Raw genomic sequence first — 20,644 nt, 5'->3', positions numbered from 1 at the left:
AATGGTTAAGAATACTTATTCTTTTTTATTAAAAATGTTTTAATGTTCATTTATTTTTGAGACAGAGGGAGACAGAGCGCAAGTGGGGATGGGGCAGAGAGAGAAGGAGACACAGAATCCGAAGCAGGCTCCAGGCTCTGAGCTGGCAGCACAGAGCCCGATGTGGGGCTCGAACTCACGGAGTGCATGACCTGAGCCAAAGTCAGCGGCCCAACTGAATGAACCACCCAGGCACCCCCAAAATACTTATTCTTAATAAAAAGATTACTTCTGAGAAACTTGCTCTTCTCTGCCTAAAATGCTTTCCCCACAATATCCACAGGGCTCCCTCTCCTTCAGATCTCTGAGTTCAAATGCTGTCCTACGAGAGAGGCTTTCCCCGAACACTCGCTATATGACACAGCAAGACCCTTGCTTCCTCTGTACCACTGCCAGCACTCCCTATCCCCTTCGACCTCTGGGTCACGTTCTGCACTATAAACTCCGCCTGGAGTAGAGGATGTGTCCGATAAATAGCTGTTCAATGAATGGATGAATAAACATCCATTACCAGAGATAAACCACACAATGTACTGGAATGGTTTAGAATACAGGCTGTGGAGCCCAGTATCAGGTTTATCATTTACTGTAATTGGGCAATTTTTAAGATATTTAAAATCTTTCTCAAGTTCAGAAAGTTTTTTCACATGTAAAGACAGGGGGTGGGGGTTATGAACATCAACAGCACAGGGTTATTGTGATGGTATATAAGAAGAAATGGCATACAAGCTTTCAACAATTAATGCTAAGACTTTCATTTAATTCTTCTTCCTTAAAATAAGCCCACTTAAATCAGTTCCCTCAAAATTTCTGCCCCCTACCCTCTTGCACTGTTGGTGGGAATGCAAACTGGTGCAGCCACTCTGGAAAAGTGTGGAGGTTCCTCAAAAAATTAAAAATAGAATTACCCTATGACCCAACAATAGCTGGGTCCCCAGCACTAGTAGGAATTTATCCAAAGGATACAGGAGTGCTGATTCGTAAGGGCACATGCACCCCAATGTTTATAGCAGCGCTATCAACAATAGCCAAATTATGGGAACAGCCCAAATGTCCACCAACTGATGAATGAATAAAGAAGATGTGGTGTAAATATACACAATGGAATACTACTTGGCAATGAGAAAGAATGAAATTCTGCCATTTGCAACAACGTGGATGGAACTGGAAGGTATTATGCTAAGTGAAATAAGCCAGTCAGAAAAAGGTATCATATGTTTTCACTCATACGTGGAATTCAAGAAACTTGACAGAATATCATAGTGGAAGGGAAGGAAAAAATAAGTTACAAACAGAGAGGGAGGCAAACCATAAGAGACTCTTAGATACAAACTGAGGATTGATGGGGGTCGGGGGCTGAGGGGGCGTGGAAAATGGGTGATGGGCATTGAGGAGGGCACTTGTTGGGATGAGCACTGGACGTTGTATGTAAGTGATGAATCATGGGAATCTACTCCTGAAGCCAAGACTACCCTGTGTACGCTCTATGTTAGCTAACATGACAATAAATTATTTTAAAAAAATTTGTCCCCTGACTCTAGTTGTAAAAACTATCAGAGGACAGAAGAATGTAGTATTTGTTTAGGTTCAACCATGTGTTAGGTACCTTTAAATAAGTTCTCTCAGTAACTTTGTGGGGGTAGATAACACTAATTCCACTTTAGAGAAGAAGAGGCTAAGGCAGATTAGGTAATTTGCCCAAGGTCACACAGGTAAGTGGCAGAGCATTTGAACCCGTATGTCCTTAGCTCCAGAGCACATGCTCTTTCTGCTCTCCTATACTTCCTATTTCTTCTTTCGTAGGAGTCCCTTAAATATTTGAAAATTACTATCGCTATGTACATCTTTCCTTCTTTTACAAAACATTCACATCTCTTATTATTTCCTTATATGTCTTTATTTCTAGATCCCTCATGGTCAAGAATTCATTCTAGTTTGTTGAGGCCCCTTAACAAACATGGCATCTTATGTTTGAACTGCACGGGACCACATATACCTGAATTTTTTTCAAAAAAATATAGTATCATAAATATATTTTTTCTTCCTTACGATTTTCCTAACAATATTGTCTTTCTCTAGCTTACTTTATTATAATAAACATATATATGTGCTAATCAACAATTTATGTTATTCATAAGGCCTGTGGTCCACAGTAGGCTATTTGTAGTTAGGTTTTTAGAAAGTCAGAAGTTATACCTGGGGGTGCCTGGGTGGCTGAGTCAGTTGAACATCCGACTCCAGGTTTCGGCTCAGGTCACAATCTCACCATTTGTGGGTTTAAGTCCCATGTGGGGCTCCGTGCTGACAGTGCAAAGGCTGCTTGGGATTCTCTCTCTCTCTCTCTCTCTCTCTCTCTCTCTCTCCCCCCCCCCCCGTCCCTCCTGTGCTCACCCTCTTTCTTTGTCGAAATAAATAAACTTAAAAAAAAATTTATACTTGGATTTGTGACTGTGGGGGTTGGTGCCCCTAGTCCCTGTCCCCTTGTTGTTCAAGGGTCAACTATGATTATTTTTAAAGGGAACAAAATCTTGCAGACCCCCATAAAATTTTATGATAATGTTCTGAAACATGCACAAAGATAACAATTGTACTCACAACCATATACTATAAAACCAAGATTAATTTGTATATCAAGCAGAAATAAAAGGACCTCAATAAAATCCGAATTAATAATATTAATTTAATGTCCTACTGCTTTGTTGAAATTACATCCTGTTTGTTACAACACGAATATGTCTCAGGTTCTAAGGCATGTAGCACCCCTACTTTGCCTTGCGCCGTGTGAGGAGTCCAATTTCACCGCACTTCTCTCTACTTGAACCTTAGTCCATCTTGACATCATTAGGTGACCAAGTAAGATGTGGGAATTAAAGAAAAAAGAGCACCTGGGATAATCTGAGGTCTTTGTTTTGGGGGGTGACTGGCCGGATAGTAATTTTTTACTAAAATAGGAAAACTTGAGGGGCGCCTGGGTGGCTCAGTTGGTTGAGCATCTGACTTTGGCTCAAGACACGATCTCGCAGTTGGTGAGATTGAGGCCCACATCCGGTTCACTGCTGTCAGTGCAGAGTCCACTTCAGATCCTCTGTCCCCCTCTCTCTGCCCTCCCCTGCTCGTTCTCTCTCCTCACTGTCTCCCTCCCTTCCTCAAAAATAAATAAACATTAAAAGAAAAAGAAATACTTAGGTAGGGAGGGATGACTAGATTAGTTCTGACCACGAACTTGTGGTACCGGGGCTATTAGAAAACAGAGGTGTGGATTTGAGTCAGGGCCTAAAACAGAGGTCTAGAAGATATTATTCTGAAGATGGTGGCTTGAAGTCGAAAAAGACACTACAAAGGCACAGAGAAATAGAAGAACCTTTCAAGAAAAGCAATCCATGACGGAAGCCAAACAAAGGAAGAGCATTTTTTATTTTTATTTTTAATTTTTTTTAATGTTTATTTATTTTTGAGACAGAGAGAGACAGAGCATGAATGGGGGAGGGTCAGAGAGAGAGGGAGACACAGCATCTGAAACAGGCTCCAGGCTCTGAGCCATCAGCACAGAGCCCGATGCGGGGCTTGAACTCACGAACCGCGAGATCATGACCTGAGCCAAAGTTGGATGCTTAACCAACTGAGCCACCCAGGTGCCCCTCGGAAGAGTATTTTTTAAAAGGCAGTATTAAATTCCACCGAGGCAAAGTAAGGATGGAGTGCTCTCTGGATCAGCACATCAGGGTGACCTTTGGGGGAGGGGGAAGAATGAGACAGTAAGAGGACCATTTCTGGTCTGAGGAGAAAGAATTCGTCAAGGGGAAGAGGCTGTGTAGATCAACCCTAGCACCTGTTAGAGCACTTGGGATATAGCAAAGATTCAAAAAATATTTACTGAATGTTGATGAAAGAAGGAAAAGGGAGGAGTCAAGCAAGAGGAGGGTCTTAATAAGCAGCACAGGGAAGAGGTGAAGGGGAGGGAAACGATTTTTTAATCATGTTAAACTCCAGGCTGTTTATGTTCAGAATCCTCGAAATGATAAGAAAAAGTTGTTATTGTGCCCATTTTACAGATGAGTCCATCGAGGCCGAAGGGATTAGGTAACCTACGCGAGGTTACTCATCTACTCAGATGTGGCTTCATCTGCCCACAAGACTCTTGCTCTTCTACTTCACCCTGAAAAGGAACACGTGAAGCCTGAAAGTAAGAGAATTTGCTGAAAATGAGGGGAAAGAATCAGAGCTGGAAGAGGACAATGAAAGTATCTCGCCACCAGCGAGAAGAACCATGACCAGCACTGGGGGCCCAGATGAAAGCAATCGGGGGGGGGGGGGGGGGCAGGCCCAGGCTGCAAGTCTTTGTGATTACGGCCAGTTGCTTGCAGGAGACCATTTGCTGGAGCAGAAAAGGCAGGCGAGAAGAATGGCCAGGAAGGGGCTTCTAGAATGAATGTATCAGAGTAAAAAGGGGGAGAGCAGTTCAAGTGATCATGTGGGTTCCTTCATGTAAGAAGGAAGGGAAGCCCAGAGGCAGTGGACAGACCAAGAGGAAATGGGGAGGTCAAAGGCTTCCAGAGTTTACAGTAACACTGAATGAGAAACAATTTTCACGGACAAAGGAGGAGTCCTCGGTCACCGTCACCTCCATTTCACTTCGGCAAACTTCTCCAACTGCCCACTCCTGGTAAACTGCTCTACTTCTGTAATTTGCTCTTGTGACAACAGAAAAACAAGGGACACGTTTGTTCTGGGTTACCTGATCCCTGGGAGTCAAATAATCTTTGCCCCAGACAAGGAACTTATTAAAAACAAACAGTGGAAACCATACTTCATAACTCTAGCAAAGGCTCTGTCTCTTCCTTCCACCTGGCCTCCCACAAGGTAGAACCAGCAGACCACAGCAGTGACAGAGGGACTGAGCTGGACAACAACCAGAGCTCTTGAATACCTGGCATAACATGAAGATTAACCCAATCGTACCCTTTCTGTTCCAAGATAAGTTCCATTTAGTACAGTGGGGTTCTTCTCTCATAGAAGTGTACTCGTTTTGTGTGAGTCAATCAGCCAGATGTGAGATCTAAAACTGTGCTTACTGTATCTTTTCAGAAAGGTATCTTTTACAGAAACTGAAGAATGCCTTACTATCCTCAATACTAGGTTCTCTCTCTACTGAGGCTGCTGTATCTAGTAATAGCAAGAAGTCTCTTTTTGATTCGACAAAGTGATTTAAAAAGGAAATATAGGGGCGCCTGGGTGGCTCAGTAGGTGGGTCGGGTCATGATCTCACGGTTTGTGAGTTCAAGCCCCACATCGGGCTTTGTGCTGACAGTTCAGAGCCTGGAACCTGCTTCAGATTGTGTCTCCCTCTTTCTGTCCCTCCTCGCTCAAGCTGTCTCTCTCAAAAATAAACATACATTTATAAAAATTAAAGAAAAAGAAATACAGAACCATTAGAAATGTGTTAGCCCCATGACTTTACACCCACTTCAGAAACTATCACCCCCCCCCCCCCCAAGTACAAGTCTTCTGGACTTAACAAAAGCCCTTCATCCTCAGTCCTGGATAGCCTGATACCTCCAGGCTAGCCTCACAAACTCAAGAAATCCCCAGAGCTTCAATACTATCATCCAGGGAACACCATGTAGTCAAACACTGTTCTGTAGCTGGATAGTTAAGAAATACATGGAGCTTAATATCCTTAAGAAGGCATATATATGAAGCTATAATTAGCTTCAACAAAGTTGTAGATCCATGTGCAGTTTAAAGATTAGAAGGATGATGAGAGTAGAACCACTATATTTATACACCAAGCCTTTTGAGATCAAGGGAAAAACTGGCCCGGATGGTTAAATGACCTAAAATAATGTAACTTTCTTTTCTTACGTCCATGTGATTTTCATGTAAGGCTGTGGCTACAGCAGAATAAAAAGCTCAGGACTGCTAACTCGTCTCCAAAATCCATACACACAAGCAAAACTCACACAGATCAATTTCCCTTTGGCCTAACAGACCAGATCAGTGCTTTTTTCAAACTATAGGTAGTGAAAGTGATTTAGTGAGTTACAACCTGATTTTACACAAAATAAAAATATAAAAATATCAGAATGCATCACATATAATATGATTTGGTGAAAACTTTTTTCTGGTGTGTGTGTGTACGTATATATATGTGTGTGTATGAAATTAGTATTTATGGGCTCTAGTAAAAAAAAAGGGGGGGGGGCTGAAAGCCATCAGACTAGACTGCATCAGAATCAAGCAACAACGATGACTCACTGCTAAGATCTAAATATTTTCGAAATTATTGACTTAATCCTCACATCACAGTTAGAGGAAGGAAATAAGAACAGTTATATGCCTTGTTTGAAAATAGCTGGTCTCATTTTGAAAGTCAAACAGAGGTCTAGAGGGAATTAATTTTCAATTCACTCAACATATGCTAATTCTAAAAAAAAAAAATGAACCAAGAATCTGTCATACTGCTCCCTGTGAATAAGCATTTCCTCCTAAGTTAAAGATGCCCTTAGCATAAAAGTTCTATTTCAGTGATAAAGAAAAAGGAAGAAGAGATCTAAAGCGATGAATTTATTTTTTGACATTTTTTCCTACATAAAAATTTTCGAATCTTTTGTGACACTCTTTTTTTACATTGCTTACCACCTCTGAACCTAACATACCCAGCACTTCTAACAGCTCTCATCTTAAATACATTTTGCAATAAAAACCTAGAAGTTAATGCTATGCTATCAAGAATTTTCCAGTCCCCATGGAGGTAACTTGGTTGTTACCATGGACTCTCCTATACTTTGAAAACCAGATAACCTCCACTTCTGGGTGGCCTTACAGACTATAATCAGACTTAGAGAATCCACTCAGAGCTCGCATTTCAGTGATCTAGTGGACTGAGTAGTTTATTCAGAGGCCTTTTTTGTATGCCACATAGTCCAACTTAGTTTGCTCCCAAATACTGAAACTATTTGGAACCTCTAGAAATGGCCATCATACTCAGGAATCTGAATAAGGGGTAACAATGACAAGTCCCTACAATGACTAGAGCCTAGAGCTAACTCATGAAGCCACGAGGAAACTACTGAAAGACACCCACGCACCCACCCACAAAAGCATTTGCTGAGACTTTACTAGGTTTCTAGCATTGTACAGTAAGGAGTTTGGTGTTCCTGGTAGGTGATTGTTGGGTACTACACTAGCAAACACTTCTTTCACGTACATTTTAACACATGATTACTAGGGAAAAAGAAGGGAAAGTGAGTAAGAATTTGATAAACACAAATATTTCACTGAATTTCTTTGGTTACAAGTTAGACAGAACAGATATATCATCTATGATCCTTAACTAGCAAACACTATTTCATGCACGTTTCAATATTTGATTCCAAGGACAAAAGGGAAAGAGAGTAAGAATTATCCTCCTCCCCATTTTACAACGAGGTTGTAGTAAAAGATGCCCAAACCTGACAAATCAAGACAGTGGTGGAATGAACTATGTTGTCTTTTAACTCTTGGCTTCATTGTTCTTCCCAATATCGTAGGAAATCTCGTTCAGGTATCTGGAGGATCCTTCTAAAGGCTTGAGCTCACCAATTTTAGATTACTTCATTCTTTTCACCTCTATGTAGCTCTCTGTGACCATACAGCTATTTACCTAACTGCAGCAAATTCCTAGTGGTAAAAAGATATAATAGAAAAATTCACTTACTACCATAGCTGAGAAGCAATTACATATATGAACGGCAGTGAAATAACACAGGAAAATGCTGTTATAGGGATTAAGAATGCAGTAAACTGGCAAACAGCTACACAGGCTAGTAGTGGTCCTTATGATTTAGCTTCTAGGCTCTACTGAACCGGTAACTCTCGTTATACCTGCTCTTCAAAGTCTATGTGTTCCATCACACATAAAGGTTTTAGAACCTAAAACTAAAGTCAACACTATGCTATTCATTCAGAATGGATTTTAATGGGCTCTGCTTTCTTTACATGCATAACGGATATCTTATTTACTTTTATACTGCCTTGTGTCAAAGGGCTTTCAAAGACACAGACCAGAGAAAAATAACAAATGTCACAATAAACGTTTTCTGACTTGAGAGTGCTGGCCTCCCAGTAGCTTATAATACATACACATACATATACATACACATATATATATATATATACACATACGTATACATATACACATATGTAATATATATAATATACATACAGTCTTCTTACACAGCCAAATGCTTCTTCAGTTCCTTCACCTCATCTGTTTCCACATTTTTTTAGAGTTTATTTTTATTTATTTTCAGAGAGAGCGTGTGTGTGGGAGGGGTAGAGAGAGAAGGGACACAGAGAATCCCAAGCAGGTTCTGTGCTGTCAGCACAGAGCCCGATGTGGGGCTGGATCACAGGACACTGGGATCATGACCTAAGCCAAAACCAAGAGCCAGACACCTAACTGAATGAGCCACCCAGGAGCCCCTGTTATCACATTTCTTATGTTCCTGTGGCATTCTTAATGGTCTAGGATTAAACACTTCACTCAGTGTATAACCTTAGGTGAATTTCTTAAGTCTTGGTTTTCTTATGGGACTATCTACCTTAGAGTAGTGTTATCATATATTCATCCTAATTTGTAATCAAGACATATGAGATACATGATTTGATATATGTCATATATGACATATATATTCTGCCTAAATTGTCAACGAGGAAATTAATTCTATTAAATATCTGTATTTATGAGGTTGACAAACATTTTTAAAATTTTAAATCATCTCCTTTTAATGAATATGTGAGAAAACAGGTATTTTCTTATTCTGCTACTGGTTAAGATGGTTAAAACTTTTCTGGAGGGCAATGTGACAATATAAATCCAAAGTTTTAAAACATGCACGTGCCCTTTGACTAAGAAATGTGATTCCCAGATACCGATCCTGAAGAAGTAACTAACGGTTTAGCTAAAAGCATGTGTCTCAGAGTATTATTTTACAGTATAAAAAACTGGAAATAACCTAAATATCAGTATAATAGGAAGTTATATATGGTTATATGGTAAATATGGTTATAATTTATAACAAATAGGTCTGTACCATAAATTACCAGACGGCTATTACAGATGTTATAGAAATACATTCACTGCCACTGAAAGACATCTAAGATATAGTGTTTAAGTGGGGATAAAAGGCTGCAAAACTGAATGTATTATAAAAATTATGTACTTACATATGTAGGTGCATATTCATGATGCTTGTTACTAGGTAGAGGGATATTAATCTTTCTACAATGAACATTATTACTTATGTAATAAATTTTTTTTACAGACATGAGGTATTTATAACATAAAGGTTAATCCATTCTCTCTTTTAAATAGTTAAAGATAGGTTAAATAATTTACAGTATAAGCAGGGGTGCCTGGCTGGCTCAGTCAGGAGTATGTGACTCCTGATCCTGGGGTTGTGAGTTCAAGTGCCTCATTGGGTAGAGATTACTTAAATATAAAATCTTTAAAAATCAGTTCACAGTATGAGCAGATAGTTTTAGATGCAAGGAACTCTACTGACCTTTAAGGGTTCTCTATAGTCAGTACTCCATTTGTGGTGAAAAAAACAGCATTTTTTTGTTTGTTTTTAATTTCTAATTTGTTACAGATGGGCATTTTTATAAAATACATGAAAGAGTAATTATTAGAAAAATAAAATTAAAGGCATATAAAATTCAAGCCTCATTTTAAAAATAAGATTCACAAGGGGTGCCTGGGTGGCTCAGTCACTTAAGCATCCGACTCTTGGTTTTGGTTCAGGTCATGATCTCACAAAGCTGGTAGGTTTAAGTCCTATGTCGGGCTCTGAGCTGACAGTGTAGTGCCTGCTTGGGATTCTGTCTCTCCCTCTCTCTGCCCCTTCCCCGCTTGCACTCTCTTTCTCTCTCAAAACTAAATAAACTTTAAAAAAAAAGTTTCTAAACTTTTACTCTCAATTTCTGCACCTATCTTGTCACTGTCACCTGTCCTGGCCACAGACCATACTTCCAGTAGCACGGCTCTAAAGGATAAAAAGCCATTTTGCAATGGACTGACTAATAGCTATCAAGTAGACTAGCTTCTGAGCGAGTATCTGGGCAATCTTCTGCAATCGAAGATAACTGTTTCCAATAAAAAGGAGCATTTGGGCTCTTCCCCTATTATGTTTACCCTATTTACAAGCCTACAATGTTCTTCTTATGCTAATAGACATTTTCAATAGTCATATATAATTTTAAACCATCAATCCTTTTCCAAAAGAATCAAATACGATCTCATATAGTAGAAACCTGACTTCAGAGAATTAACATTTTACAAATCATGGGGGAAACAGTAGTCATTAGGGCATTCCAAAGGGGATGTGCCAGAAATACAGATTCACCTGGGTGAAATGGGAGCGATGGAAAATGTACACGTTCGTATTGAGAGTTTAAGCTGCCTATTTGCTCCCAGAGTTAAGCAGAAGAAAAGGAGACAATTTGCCAGGTCCTTGCAACACGAATACAGTCCCTGGGGAAAAGGCTGACTGAATCTGTGTCACTCTACCTGAGGAATGAAACAATGACGGACTCGTTTGGACTCACGCCAAAGAAATGGAAAGTGTAAACATCTTACTTTATGTTGAGATTAAAAAAAGTTTAAGTCTCAAGTGATTCCCTGAAGCGATGTAGCCTGGTCTCCAAAAATAAAGGTTCACAGTTTATTGTCAAAGATAAAAAACGGAAAGTGCAACGGATCAGAAACTAAGGATTCTCAGCCTTTGTATTAATACAAGGCATAGAAACACTAATTATTTAATTATAATATTTTTAAGTTGCTGCAAATTTAATCTGTTGGTAGAAAAATGAAAAACTATACCTAGGCACAGTGTCTTACACACAGTAGGTGCTCAACAAAAGCTCACTAAGCATTTAGCTCTTCAAGATGTCATAGAATGGTAGGTCAAATGCTGTATTCTTAAGTTTTATCAAGTGAGAGGTTGAGAGCTAGATGAGAAATAAGAGGAGCAATGATTTAATATGAAAGGAACAGAAAGACTCTAACATATAAACAAAAGACAGAGGCAGAAACCAGAACTAAAAAGAAATGTAAAGAAAAAGCTGTGAAGTAGTAAATGAAGTTTCTAAAATAGTCAAAAGGGAACAGGAAGATGCAAATCGGTAGCACTGAAGTCTTAAAGGGAAAAAACTTCTCACTGAAAGCCAAGAATGGTGAAATTCAATCCGTGAAGAAGTTTGGAGTATTAGATTCTTTCTCCCCACTTCATACAAAGCATGCATTTTTAAACTGAGGTATAACATATACAGTCTGGTGCACAAATCTTAAATGGACAGCTTGATATATTTTTACACATGTACACTTCTGGGTACCCACCAGGCAGATCAAGATACAGAACACCTTCAGGGCTTCCTCCTCCACCCACCATGAACTAATCACCACTGATCAATTGTGCCCGTTTTGATCGTCATGGTTAGCATACAGAATGTGCGCTCTGGTGCTGGCTTTCTTCACTCAACCTCAAAATCTTGAAATACATCCATATTTTTGTGGGCATCAGTTTGTTCCTTTTTACTGCTGAGTAGTACTCCACTGCACGAATATACTACAATTCTGCTGATCCGTTCTCCTGTTGATGGACACCTGGGTTGTTTTCAATCTCCTGCTATTATGGATAAAGCTGCCATGTATGAGCATTCTTGTACAAATCTTTTGGTGGACACAAACACTCATTTTTCCTGGATATATGCCTAGACCAGACTGCTAAATTACAAGCTAGGCGTGTGTTTAACTACAGACGACCAGGCCAGCTTTCTAAAGTGATCATATCAATTTACTCTCTGATTACTCCTATAAAGTTTTTAAATTTAAAAAAGTTCTTTCGTTGAAACACAAGAGTTTTGAGACCTTTTTGTTTTGTTTTGTATTTCTATTTTTTAGAGCAGGGGTAACATAGGCAGAGTGCTCATATCTCAGGGAATGTACAAGATGATGGGGGCTGGGGAGGTGTGAGAAGAAAATAGTGCAACTTCTTTTTTAGTTTCTTATTCTTTTCCCTAAAAAGTAAGTTTTACTAATATTTAATACATAAGTTGACACTGGTGTCCTTTTTCAGATGGTTGTATTAATTCACTTTGGGCCTACTGTGGTTTACTGCCATTTGAGAGTGCCTGGTTGAGCAAAATTATGGAATATTCACTTCTAACTGAACTCTTGCCAAATGAACAAGTGGCTAAAAGGAGTCCTATAAGAGAGTACTAATAACGTAAGCATAAGCAAACAAGGAAATGGCCAAGCTGACAGTTCTGTTATAGAAAATCTCTTTAGATGATAAAAACTGTGACTAGCTAGTCAGATCTCCCATGAAACAGGCAAAAAATAACATTACTATTTTTAAAAATATAAACAATCTATTACTCTTAATATTTTGCTAATAAGAATTTAAAAATTTTTAACGTTTATTTATTTTTGAGACAGAGAGACAGAGCATGAACGGGGAGGGTCAGAGACAGAGAGAGACACAGAATCTGAAACAGGCTCCAGGCTCTGAGCTGTCAGCACAGAAACTGACGCAGGGCCCGAACTCACCAACCGCGAGATCATGACCTGAGCCCAAGTCGGACGCTTAACCGACTGGGCCACCCAGGCACCCCCGCTAATAAGAATTTTAAAACATAAATTACTTATATCATTTGTCACTCCCTTCAGATTCTCTCGTATTTGTTTCATAATGTACAGAATAGTACAAAGTACATGTATACATAATTTTTTTAAATGTTTATTTATTCGTCTTTATTTTTGAGACAGAGACAGAGCATGAGCGGGGGAGAGGAAGAGAGGGAGCCACAGAATCAGAAGCAGGCTCCAGGCTCCGGAGCGGTCTGACGCGGGACGCGAACTTGTCAACTGCGAGATCACGACCTGAGGTGAAGTTGGACGCTCAACCGACTGAGCCACCCAGGCGCCCCTATGATTTAAAGTAAGTTTACACAAATTTTTTTTACCAATAGGGTACACAATCAAAAGGGTTCAGAGACTCGTTTTAGTGTATTTTTAATACTAAGCTAGTTAATCCTTGGTTACAAATGAACTTGTAATTTTTAAGTCATATTTAATCAAGTATACTCCATTAGAAACAGCTAGCTGGCTACTGAATGTTAACACATCTGAACTGGGAGGAAGACAGGAATTAACTGGGAAGAGGAAATGAGGGAACTTTCATCGGTACTGATACTATGCTGTATCTTGCAAGAGGTTTGGACTATACCAGTGTACGTATTTGTCAAACTCACTGGTACATTTAAGTATGTTTCAGTTTATGTAAATTTTACCTCAAAAGGCAAAAAAAAAAAAAAAAAAAAAAAGGATCTAAAAAAAAATATTGACCTCTAGTTAACGATAATTCATGCTGAAGTGTCTAGGAGTAAATTATACTGATGTTGGCAACTTACTTTAAAATGCATTAAAATAAGATGGACTGCTATATGGATAGAGGGATGGATATATGAATAACATGATAAAGCAAGTACAGTAAATGCTACTTATAGAATTTGGGTGACAGAGAGAAGGGTGTACGATTCTTTTAACTTTTCTGTGTGTTTGAAATTACTCATGATAAAATGGTGGAAAAAAGAATCAATCTACTCCTAAGTTGAAAATTAAAAACAGTATAGTGATACAGGCTAGAAATTCAAGCTGGAAATTCAAAAAGGAAAAAAAAGGCAGGAACATTCAACCACCACTGCTTGATGCTTTTACATATGTTAAATCCGTGAGGGCTGAATTATGTCTATTTCGCAAACTAAAACTTAGAAAGATTACAGAACATGCCTAAGGTCAGAGAGTATGAAACCCAGCCCAAAACTGCATCTAACCTGACCATTTTCCTAGATGCCTGAATCCTCTTGGCCCACATTCCTCACAAGGGGCTGCCTAGAACCAAACGTCTTCACTGCAGCACAGAAGCTGGTTCTCCATCCAAGCATGGACCACCTCGATAGAAAACTCCCTACGGTCTGAACCGAAATCTGTCTCCCCCACATTTTGCCTCCTACGTCTGATCGTCTGATCGCTTGGGGCCATATAGACTTTAATCCCCACATGACTGGTCTTCACAGCAAGCGACAGAATTCAAATAAGTAGAGTTTTTTTCCAGTGAGTACTTTATAACATCATCTACAAGCTATGACTGGGTGTAAGTGGGGATAATGCCTCACAGAACTGGAGAAGAAATAAAATGAGAACATATGTGAAGCATACAGCACAGTAACGAACAGAGTAGGGACTCAAATATCTTTTTCTAACCCTTACCTTCCCTTGGAAATGATAACATGCCACTCACTATAAAATAATACTTTTTTAATTAAAAAAAAAAAGAAAGACTTAGGTCCTTCCCTTAAGTTTATGTTAAATGTGAAGAGACTTAGATTTTTCTTTCCTGTATTTACTATACCTAACAACCCAACTGACTTTGTTTCCTCATTTCACTTTTCATTTTGCCTTGTTTTGGAATTACAAATTCTAGGAATTTTATGTGGATTAGATATACAACTGCGACCACTTCTGCAGCACGTTTTTGTTTCAAAATTACTACAGGTGGCCAACCTATGAAAGCAACTTGTTAAGGAAACTTTAAGTATTTTCTTTTTGACTCTCAGAAGATATTTACCAAAGGTAAGATTAAAGGAAGCCACTGGATTACAAGGAACCGACCAACTGGTGATGATAATCTTTAACTCACTTTTGACCATGTGTATACCAATGAACCCTATAGCTGTTTATTTCTTGATAAATATACTCAGAGATTCCCTAAAGGATGCCTGAAGTCACAAATCTTGCCCCTTTAAGCAGGATGGCACTTCAGTATGAAAAGTAACCAGTTATCCTACCCTGAGGTTGAGGCCAACCTACAGTTCACATGTGGAGAAGAGTGATTTTCACAGCCTAATGGAACCTGAACCTCATTTGAGATCTGAGGTTGTCAGTATTGGAAGGAATCCTACAGATGATCATTTTAGAGTTGCAGAAATGGATATTCAGTTGAAATGATTAGCCCACAAAGACCAAATACCAAGGCCCCCAATTCCTGGCACAGTGTTCTCTCCATTTCACAATCATGTCAAACTAAATACAAAAAAAAAAAACTGATTATAATCATCCATTGCTTCAACTTCACTAATTTCAGCCTGGCCACCCGTGATGTCACTTCCTTTTGTGAATGGGTGGGTTTTTTTGGTTTTTTTTTCTTTCTTGGTCTAGCTATCTGCACTTTACTGTAATACAACATTTTAGAGCTCACTCTTATTTATGCCAGTATTTCCCCTCATCTACCTCTGTTCCCCAAAGATACCAACAAGCCTCCAAGATGCCTTGACCCTCCTTTTCACTGTATTTATTTCAAACAACTAACTGCCAAGTATGATCAGAATTAGAAGTAAAACTGATTTATTTTTAAAACACAAAGCACACACGGTAGTGTTGATCTCTTCCCCAAAAGGCCTGCTTAAGAAAAAAAAAAAAAAAATCGAATGCTGTGCATTACACGCAGATGCTTTCTAGAGAAAAGAGCCCGGCGACAGCCTTGCTAGATAGGAAAGAGAGAGCTATTGTGGACTGTAGTGGAAGGCCAAGGAGAAGGTCTGGGATCCGACCTAAAACAAATATGGAGGTGAAAAGGCACGAGGAGCTTCCTGGACCCAGCCGCCGGGGCCAAGCGGCGAGCCCCCCTCCCCCCCCCAGCTCCTCCGGGTGGGCTCGGGAGAACGATGGGCAGCGGGGATGCACGTACCCCAGGACAATGATGGGGCCCGCGGGGAACCCGGAATCGCGCGCAGGGAAGACTCAACAAGTCTGGATGGCGAAGGATGCGCCGAGGGATGGATGAACGGCTGCCAAGAGGCTCCCGCTGGCCTCGGGACGGCCACGGCCCCTTTCCAGGATCCCCGGCCGCGCGGCCCCCGCCGGCCCGCCGCCAGCCATTTGCATTACGCTCCCCTACGTGCCCCGACGTTCGCCCGGGACCCGGCTTCCCACCCGCGACCCTGCCCGCAGCGATGCCTGCCGCCCAGGCCCGCCGCCCGGCGGCGCGGGCTCCCAAGCCCCGGCGGCGGGCCTGCCCGGGCCGGAGCCGCCTTCGAAAGTGGGCGGAAGGATGGCCGCCCTCGCGGGGAGCGGGCGCGGCCCGGAACCCTCGCCTCCGGCCCGGGCACGTCCTCCGTGCGCAGCGCCGCCCGCGCCTCCGGCCCCGGCCGCGGCCGGCTCGGGGCGCCGGGCTCCCTCCGGGCGCCGGGCGCCGGGCTCCGGGCTCCGGGCCGAGGCGGATGGGGACGGGGGGGGGGGTGGCGGGCGCGCCATCATGAAGGGGAAAATGGTGGGCGGGCGGGCCCGCCCGCGGCCGCCGTACTCACCCGGGCCGGCCAGTGCGGGTAGCCCTTCATCTTGGCGAAGACCAGGTCGCCCGCCTTGTACTCGCGGGGCCGCGGACGCGCCATCCCGGCCGCTTCCTCCCCCGGTCGTCCTTGGTCGCCGCGAAGATGCCGGGAGGCCGCCCCCCCGCGGGCCGACGGACTGCGCCGCGCTCCCCGCGGGCCTCGAGCGGGCGGGCGGACGAGCGGCCGCTCCGACGAGGGGAAGCGGCGAGGCGGCGGCTGAGGCGAGGGGTGGGCGGGGGGCGCAGCAGGCCCGGCAAATCACGGCCCGGCAGCGGGGGAGGGGAGCCCCCGGCCGCTCGGCTCTCGCCCGCGCCGAGGTCCCCGCCGCCGCCGCGCGCTGCTCACAGGCGCCGCGTCGCCTGCCTCATGCCGCCGCCGCCGCCGCCGCCGCCGGCCTCCCTCCCGGGCTCCCGGGCGCGGCGCGAGCGCCGGGCCTCGCGCCTCCTCCGAATTCCTCCTCGGGCAGCGACCGCAAACACGATCTTATTATTGTTCTCGCGCGCGCTCAGCATCCCCCCCGCCCCGCTTCCCGCTCCCCTCCCCTCCCGCGCCGGCCGGTTAATTCCTAGGTACACGGCCGGCTTTCGCCCAGAAACCGAGCGCGCCAGCCCGGCTGCTCGGCGGGCGGGCGGGCGGGCGGTGGGCGCGTCCTCCCCCAGCACCGAAGCCCGCGCGGGGCGGGCGGGAGCGCCTACTCCGGAGGACGCCCGCCGCCCGCTCTCTTTTGTTCTGGGCCCGGAGCTGCCTGGCGCAGCCCAGCCAATCACCACCTGGCCGCCCCCCTCCCCGCCGGCCAGCGCCACACTGGGGGGCGCTTCCCCCCCCTCCCCGCCCCCGCCCGGCCGCCCCCCGCGGCCACTGCTGCGGATGCTCTCCGGTGAGTGGGGCACAAAGGCGCTCCAGGCCTGGGGGACGACTGCGGAGTGGACCCGCTGCCCCGAGCATCACCCAGGCTGCTTGGAAAGAGCACCGCTCCGGAGTCGGCGATCTTGTCCGGTTCTCGCCCCAGGTCTGCCCTTGACAATGGGTTGTGACCCACCTAGGGCAGGCTCTGGAGCCGGGGTCGCGGGAGGTGCCGTCCTGGGCCGAGCGGCACAGTCGGGATTCGAACGCGGACCCGCGCGCCTCCAAAGTCCACAAAAGCTTATGCTTCTCCTTGCGTGGATCCTTACAGGCCTGCAGTTTTGTGGAAGGGACTGAACTCTGGCAGGTCACTCGTGTCCAATCCTGCCAACGTTTTGGACAACGTGTGTTGAATCTGTCTAATGACCGCTGCTTCTTTACAGCATCCTGAAGCCCACCTTTGGGAAGTCAGCGGGCGCAGCTCCTGAGTGTAACCGACTTTCTGTGGCCTTCATCTTGTCACAAGAACAGTTCTTGTGTGCGTCTGTCCCCTCTTCTGAGCTCTCCTGCCCTCCCCCCTTTGATAGCAGCTATTTCTTTCTATCAGCATCTGCCTCCCTCACTTGCCTTGTAGAACTGTGTGTGTGTGTGTGTGTGTGTGTGTGTGTGTGTGTGTGTGTAATACCAACCCTTGCTCCTGTTCCTAGTGCTGGGCTTCCAATAATGGAGCTCTAAAGTCTCTAGACTTTCTGATGATTATGTTGTTACTAGTGCTTGACATGACCCCCTAATGCATTTCCTTACCACTTGCACCTGGTGATTTTCCTTTTCAGATATGACCCCTTCCTCATAGCTCCTACAGGCTCACCTGTCTTGTTTTCTCACTGTACAAAACTAGTCTAGGTCCTTTGGCCTCCGTTATGATAGCCAGCATCAGCTGGTTCAGGCTTCTATAACAAAATACCATAGATGGGGTCTCAAAAACAACGGAAAGTTTATTTCTCGCCATTCTGGAGGCTGGGAGGTCCAAGAACAAGGCAGTTCTGTTTTTTTGGTGAGGACCGGCTTCCTGGTTCATAGAGGACAGTGTTTTCCGCAGTGTTTACCCTGTGTCCTTCCACAGGTAGGAGTGGGAAGAGGGCATGGGGGCTCCCTGGGGTCCCTTTTGTAAGGACACTAATCCCATTCATGAGGGCTCCACCCCATGACCTCATCCCCTCCCAAAGCCTTCACTTCCAAATACATTTGACATTAGGATTTCGCATATGAATTCAGGGAGGACACAAACATTCAGTCCATAGCAGTCTGCTAATGTGTCTCCCACTTGTACCGCCTGTCATGTGTATCTGTCATCATGCCATCATGCACCGTCCGTGAACCTGTGAATGGTTCCTATGTCATCTTATGTCAAAACTCAATCCCTCTGACTAGCTTCAAAGCCCTGGCTGTTGGCTGCCTGCCCCCTATGGTCCAGCCTCCCTGTGGGCATAGGGTGGAAATAGGGGAGAGGAAAGGAATGAGAACGGAAGGTTGTCAGTTGGAAACCACAGGGAGACTTTCAGCAGAGAAGGGACCTGATCCTGGTTTGGGTCCAGACGAATTACTCTGGTGGCCAGCGCGGAGGTGCATTTGAGGCTAAGAGTCTGGAGGCAGGAGCTTAGCTGTGGTGGTGGGTGCTGTCACCAGGAGACAGAGGGGCTGTGACAGGGCTTGCTGACTCACTGGGTGGTAACTAGGGAGGAAGAACCAAGTCAGAAACCCTTCCCTGGTTTCTGGGTTAAGCAACAGGATGATTAGTTTTGGCACTCAGATGAGGAAATCCATGAAGAAAGGGCAATTTGGGGATGAGATTATAAGTGGTTTTGTGTGTTGAAATTTCCATGGGGCGTCTGGAAAGGGATGCTTAGCGAACAGCTGAATATACAGCTTAGAGAAGGTGGTCAAGACAGAATATAGAGATTTCAATGATACCATTATACCAGCGGTGGTTGAAACCCTGAGGGAGGTTCCCAGGAGACTGTGTCCAATCAGAAAAGCAGTGGCCAAGGATGGAGCCTGGTAACACTGACCTTTAAGGATCATGCAGGAAAAAAAAGAAAGAGGAGTAGAGTGCTGGGGAAACCAAAAAAATCAAAGAATGTCTAAAAGGAGGGATCCTTCCAGACAGATGCCCACAGGAAGGTCAAGTGGAATAAGACACGAGATGGACGCATCGAATCTGGTGACCGAGAAGTCTTTGGTGACGTTGGTGGGAACTGTTTCACTGACACGGTGGAGGGGAAGAAACCAGGGAGCAGCAGCGGCCCAAGATGCAAGTGAGATGCGCGCATGTGGAGGCAGCCAGTGTAGACACCTCTTTCCAGGCAATGGAGGAGGACGAGCAAGAACGCAGGAAGGGTGAGCTGTCCTGTCGTGACTGGCTGCTTTTTAAAAGATTGGAGAAACAGAGGAGTTTACAACGTGGAGAAGCAGTCAACGGAGAGGTTGAAGACAGAGTCCGAGGGGGGCGCGTCACTCGTGGGGCCAGGAGATGCCTCCCAGCTGGGCGTTGGTTTCAGGGTTTCGTCTGAGCCTGGTCTCACTGCTCAGCACACGTCACGTGCCTGCCTCCCATGCCCTAACCAAGTCAGCCTTAATAACAGACGCACAGGGCATCCCCCGTGATCCCCTGGCTGGTCCTCAGGAACCTCCTAATGTGCCTGGCTGAGAGCCCGTCCGCGTCTCCACGTCCAGGCTGAATGCAGACCACCTTGTCAACACAGTGCTGCTGGGGTTGATGCACTGCCCTGTGGCTTTCACTGCAGACAGGGCTTTCAGACTGGTTCCTCTGCTTTTATGCAAAGGACTGTTCCTGTGGCGATACCAGAACAATGCTCTATTCAAATATTTAACAGATAATAAGTAACCCTTCAGAGACACCAGGAAGGCCATTAAGAGTCTGATGTATTTTATTTTAGTTTGGCCCCAAGAGCTGGTCTCTTCGTTATGTCAAAATAGAACGCATTAATTTTACTTCTGAAACTTGGAAAGAACTCCGTTCACAAATGGTTATAATAACTTCCTTTGATCACTTTTGATTTTGTTATCCTAAAATCCCTCCGGGTTCCTACTTCGCCCTGCCCTTGGCGCTCTGGCCTTTTTTGCCACTCCTCTTCCCTCTCACACACATCCACATGTTTGGCTGACCCTGTCCGGTTTTCTTTTCTTTAAAATTTTTTTAAAAGCTTATTTATTTATTTTGAAGCAGAGAGAGAGAGAGAGAGAGAGAGAGAGAGAGAGAATAAGCGTGGGAGGGGCAGAGAGGAGGAGAGACAGAATCCCAGGCAGGCTT

General features: G+C 44.2%; 1 protein-coding gene across 1 annotated transcript in view; it reads right to left on the bottom strand.

Moving 5' to 3' along the window:
• HDGFL3 (HDGF like 3) overlaps positions 1 to 17,164 on the bottom strand; it is a 72,429-nt gene extending 55,265 nt beyond the window's left edge. Inside the window, exon 1 of the mRNA XM_043554636.1 lies at positions 16,447 to 17,164. Within this exon, the coding sequence (XP_043410571.1) occupies positions 16,447 to 16,530 (84 nt within the window). The 5' untranslated portion in view covers positions 16,531 to 17,164. The remainder of the gene's footprint in view (positions 1 to 16,446) is intronic.
• Positions 17,165 to 20,644: the final 3,480 nt, after the last annotated feature.

Source organism: Prionailurus bengalensis, chromosome B3 (assembly GCF_016509475.1).
Source record: "Prionailurus bengalensis isolate Pbe53 chromosome B3, Fcat_Pben_1.1_paternal_pri, whole genome shotgun sequence".
Lineage (NCBI taxonomy): Eukaryota > Metazoa > Chordata > Mammalia > Carnivora > Felidae > Prionailurus > Prionailurus bengalensis.
This window is presented reverse-complemented; position numbering and strand designations above follow the sequence as displayed.